Below are 5,815 nucleotides of genomic sequence, written 5' to 3' on the forward strand. Positions count from 1 at the left end.
CTACTCGGCCCTCTTCTTGCCGAACACGCTGCGGACGATGGCGCGGACGCCGGTCTTCCTGGGCGCGCGGCTCTCTCGGACCAGGTCCAGCAGGCGGTGGAAGACCAGCAGGGCGCCGTGGTGCGTCTCGGCCGCCGACACCTCGAAGAAGCCGCAGCGCCGCCGCCGCTGGGCCGCCGCCAGCAGCCGGCCCTCCTCGCTGGACACGCGGCGGTGGCGCTGCAGGTCCCGTTTGTTCCCCACGAGGAGGACGGGGACGGACGAGGACTTCCCGGCGCCGCGCAGCCGCCGCAGCTGCTGCCGCGCCACGTCGAAGCTGCCGCGGTCACAGATGCTGTAGACCAGGATGAGGCCGTCGGCCCACTGCAGCTGCTCCTCGCTGAGGGGGGGCGGAGCCTCGCCGGCCTGAGGACAGACACACAGTCACAGTCACACTGAGGAACTATTCTGGTCAAGACATTTATTTTCATTTCATTTATTGGTTTACTATCAAGGCTTAAAGGGATAGTTCAACATTTAGTCAAATAGTCCCATTGCCATAATCCCTATAGTCATAGCAGTAAGTTCGTTAATTGTCGGTGCAAGATATTTTTAGAACGGTGGAGCAGAGCCGTGAGCTGCTCGGAGCTTTTCTGGATTAAATTCAGAGACTGCTTGATGAAAAACTGTCCCTGAAGGCAACACGCATCAGCGGGTTTGCATGAATTTCCGAACTCTGTGTGGTAACGTTGTGTTATTATCTCATAGCGTGGTGAATGTGCAGCTCACAACTTGTCCACCAGGGCGTTGTGGAGTTGTTGGATTGTGTATTTGATGAGTTTGATGAGGGAAAGAAATCCCATAATGAGCCTCCGTAGCGTAGCTCTGAGCAGCTCACGGCTCTGCTCCGCCGTTCTAAAAACAGCTTGCACCGACAATTAAAGGTAAAAACGAACCTACTGCTATGACTATAGGGATTATGGTAATGGGCCAATTTCACTAAATGTTGAACTATCCCTTTAATCAGCATGCACATTCTCCTTTGGGTGGTGCTGGGAGCACATCCCCAGTCAGGTTCAACATAAAAAATCAACACTTGCTCCCGTACTCACTTGAAGCTCTTTTATTTAGTCAACGTTTTGGTCTATTGACCTTCATCAGGACCCAGTATTTTACTTCTGTTGTATGACTTCCTTTTACAAAATGAGCACACTCATGCAATTAACTGATCACAGGTGTGTGTGTGTGTGTGTCTCACCTGTGTGAACTGAGAGTCCCAGATGTTGAAGCAGATGTTCTGACCGTCGATGGTGTCCACTCGACTGTAAACAGACTCTGAAACATCAACAACAGCAACAACAGACGACAGGTCAGAGGTCGACAACAACCAACCAATCACAGCCTGAGGCACTGACGCCTGTAACCAATCACAGAGCAGGATTCTCTCACCGATGTCTCCGTACTCGCCGATGAATCTCCTGGTCAGAAACCTGACTGTGAGAGCTGCACAGAGAGACTCACTGTTAGTACACAACAACAACACAACATCTGGCCTGTTGTTGTAAACTTAGATAAGCTGTAACTTGGTGCCAGGACCAGGGCCGTTGTATAGGGGAGAAAGGTGATGATAACTCTAGGGGCCCAGCGCCCAGTGGGGCCCAAAAAAACCCCAGTAGTCTAATCTTTGTATGACTGATTTATTCTGCGTAAGACCCTGACTAATACTCATAGTACACTGTAAAAACTCCACATCTTTCCAAGAATATTTGTCTTATTTCTTGTCCAAATGTCTCATTTCTAGTCAAAACTAATCTCTTTCCACTTAAAATAAGACTCATCACCTAAAAATTAACTTGTTTTTAGATCATTTTCAAACAAATTCTCACTTGAAATAAGTAGAAAAATCTGCCAGTGAAAGAAGTTTTTTGTGTTTGTAATAAGAAAGAAAAACTTGCTCCACTGTCAGATTTTTCTACTTATTTCAAGTAAAAAAATCTGCTTGAAAGAAGTAAAAAAGTGCCAAAAAAAACAAGCTGCTTTTAACGTGATGACTCTTATTTTGAGTATAATGACATTTGTTTTGACTAGAAATGACATTTTTGACTAGAAATAAGACAAATATTCTTGGTAAGATTTTGAGTTTTTGCAGCAGACCCAGACCCAGACTCAGACCCGGACCCTCGGTGGTCTTACCGGACTTGCCGACGCTGTGCGCCCCCAGCAGCAGGATGTTGGCCTCTTCTCTCTGCTGGTTTCCCTCCATGCCCCCCTCCCCCCGGCTGCTCTGCTCCACCACCATCAGGACGTCGTCGACCTTTCACCTCTGCTGGGTCTGAGGCTGCCGCCGCTGCTGCTCCGGCCTTTATACCAGCCGAGGGGGCGGGGCCTCCGAGGGGGCGGGGCCTGTCAGACACACCCCTCAGCCTGTGGTTGGTCCAGGCTGTTTTTACCCTCCTCTCTCTGATTGGTGGCTGTCGAGTCCAGAACCAGGTCAAAGTCCAGGTCCAGGTGCTGGTCCTGTGGTTTAGTTTAGTTTATTTATTTATTTCATTCATTTATCGAGCATAAAAACAAACAAAAAATAAAATGACAATACTGTAACTCTTGAATGAAAGGGGGCAGAAAGAAGAAAACTTATATTGTCTAGCCCTTGTTACAAAGAATTCATTCACAAATTAGATAATATACATCCAAGCACAGGAGATATGGAAGTACAAGAAGAAAAACAACGTTTGCGGTTGTCGTCTGACCCAGAACTCTGTTGCTGTCTCAGGTCTTTGGTCCCTGAAACTCTCAGAACCTTCCAAGAGTCCAAGACCAGTCTGTGTGTGTGTGTATGTGTGTGTGTGTGTGTGTGTGTGTGTGTGTGTGTGTGTGTGTGTGTGTGTGCTGCCCCCTGCTGGTTCAGAGTTGGAAGCTCAGTCTTTACTTACTTACAGTAATTTACTTTATTTGTTTCTTTAGTTGGGACAGTGCATATTAATGGACAGTGAGTGCATGTAAATACACTGGATTTGGCACTGCTGCTAAATTACATCCGTAGTCCCCAGACAAGACAACAATTAACATGAAAAGTCCATAAAGACAGAGGACCAATAGATTACAAAATAAGATAGATGATAGATAGATGAGTTTATTTGTCCTTTCCAAGGAAAATTGTTTTCACCATTTCGTACAGAGCGGCCTCGAGAAGTGAAACTTACATACATTAACATACATTCCCACATTTCATACACCTCAATTACATAGAGACATAAGTACATAAAAAAAAACATAAGACCCCGCACCCCACATTTACATGTGCATTCCCCCTGGTTAAATGTAAATAAGTACATTTACATAATTGCAGGGGGATATATAAACTATAGACATATAGATATAAAAATAATAGATTATGACTCATAGATTGTAGATATATAAAATATAAACATATAGACTATAGATATATAAACTATAGATATATAGTATAGATTATAAATATATACACTATAGACATATAGATATATAAACTATAGACATATAGATATAAAAATAATAGATTATGACTCATAGATTGTAGATATATAAAATATAAACATATAGACTATAGATATATAAACTATAGATATATAGTATAGATTATAAATATATACACTATAGACATATAGATATATAAACTATAGACATATAGATATAAAAATAATAGATTATGACTCATAGATTGTAGATATACAAAATATAAACATATAGACTATAGATATACACTATAGACATACAGTATAGATCTGATTGGTCAATCACCAATATTCTGCGGTGTTTATTTCTCGATAGACCACCGCTGAGCGGACCGTTGCTAGGGACATAGCAACGGCCGACTCTGCATGTCCGGTCACGGCCGCTGTTTTGCTGAGCCTCCTCCCGTTCGTGCATTTGAAGCCTTTGATAATCAATCAGTGGATCGATGGATTAAGTTACCATACACGTTACGATGTGTTTTGTGTAGTCGTATCTGTCATAAACAAGAGATTATGGGGTGCGTTTGTGTCGCGGAGCTACAGAGAGGAGAGGAGCTGTGACACGGTCAGAGGTTCTGATGCAAGTTTACTTTTCAGCCACGATGTGGAAATAAGGAGCCTCCACTCTCCCTGTAACAGGTTACAAGTCGTTTTTTTTTTTTATTGTGAAACACAAGACAAACAACATATCGGACATACAGCAATGGATACAGAAGGTGTGCGTGTGTAGTTCGAGTGCAGTGTAGTGTGGTGATGGTAATAGTGCAAAGAAAAGGAAAGAAATTAAAGAATCACGACGGTGACCTAGGTCTCAACAACAAAAACGATACAAAGGGTATAACAGCTATGACAGCAAACATATAGCAAACATAACCGTACTGATGACAGCATTAATTCTGGAGGTGAGAAGGAAGAAAAGGGGACAGTCGGGATCAAGGATGAAAGAATGAAAGAATGAAACAAGGGAAGAGGGGGCAGAAGATGCTTAAGTGGAATTGGACGTGAGTGAATAAATAAGAATAGACAGGTAATTTGATTGATTAATAAAATGAATTAAAGAAGCGGTGCGAATGAGAGGAAGAGGGAAAAAAAAAATAATAATAATAATAAATGAATAAAGTTGAAAAATAAGGAGCGAAAACCCAAAAACGATTGAACAAGTAAATGCATGGATAAGTAAATAATAAACTGGGGTCATTTTTGTCACATTGACAAGATGCATCGGGTCCCGTTGATCGGCCAGGCACCGGACCCTGGACCCCTGCCGCCACCGCCCCCAGTCAACCCCCCGCCCCGCCACACCCAGCCACCCTGGGTCGCCCCCAGCCCACCTCTCCCTTTCCTTTGTTTTTGTTAGTGTGGTGCATTAAAAACAGGGTGTTTGTGGTGCATTAAAAAGGGACCGGGTAGGCCATGTAGAGTGTTTAGTTTGTATTTGTTTTCATCTGGTGTGTCATGCATTAAGAAATAGGGAGATGGGCCACACGGCGACGGGCACGGCAGAGAGCCGGCGGAACGGGGAGGCCACGAGGGGACGGGGGGGACGTGGGCCACGGGTCCGTCGACCTGCCCGGCCCACCAGGGAACCCCCGCAGAGCTTGTGTGTGACAATAAAAAATAAAAATAATACTAATTAGTAATTATAATACCCCTAACAATAATCAACGATAATAGTAAAGAATAACAAAAGAAAGGAATAACAAAAAACTGAGAACTGAATACAAAAGGGTATGAGTTATCTGTCATTTGTCTTTTGGATATTTCCACCCCTTGTCCCTCTTCCCTCCCCCTCCCTCCCCTTCTCCCCTCTTTTTCTTTTTCCCTTCTTCTCTTTATACCGGTGCATAGCTAATACATAGCAAAAAACAAACAATCAGATGTGTACTTGGTGACCCGACAGACACACAAGCAGCAGCGGCGTCGTCGAACCACAGAAAACAAAACAAGTGAGACACAAGACACAAGACATAAGACACAAGACGTGTGTGTGTGTGTGTGTGTGTGTGTGTGTGTGTGTGTGTGTGTGTGTGTGTGTGTGTGTGTGTGTGTGTGTGTATATGTGTATGTGAGAGAGACAGTGTTGTATGATGCGAGATGTTAGAATTTGCGCTGGTGGTTGGCCGGCAGACAAGAAAAAGGAGAGGGAGGACATGGTACTGGGTCTAAAAATAAAAAATTAAATTAAATTAAAAAAAATAATAATAATAATATATATATACATATATATACACACATACATACATATATATATATACATACATATATATATACATATACATACATACACACAGAAAGAAGAAATAATAATAATAATAATAATAATAATAATAATAATAATAATA

The 5,815-nt window shown here is 43.1% G+C and overlaps 1 protein-coding gene across 1 annotated transcript; it reads right to left on the bottom strand.

The window, feature by feature from the left end:
- On the bottom strand, nucleotides 1-2,285 carry LOC310999152 (ras-related and estrogen-regulated growth inhibitor-like protein; the record flags this gene model as incomplete). Its single annotated transcript, XM_083989476.1, has 4 exons — nucleotides 2,173-2,285; nucleotides 1,429-1,482; nucleotides 1,238-1,314; nucleotides 1-405 (listed from the first exon to the last, which is right to left on the bottom strand). Exons 1-4 carry the CDS (start codon nucleotides 2,276-2,278, stop codon nucleotides 1-3), a joined length of 642 nt encoding a protein of 213 aa, XP_083845602.1. The 5' UTR covers nucleotides 2,279-2,285.
- Between the last annotated feature and the right edge of the window lie 3,530 nt (nucleotides 2,286-5,815).

This window comes from Trachurus trachurus (genome assembly GCF_905171665.1).
Source record: "Trachurus trachurus genome assembly, chromosome: 16".
NCBI lineage: Eukaryota > Metazoa > Chordata > Actinopteri > Carangiformes > Carangidae > Trachurus > Trachurus trachurus.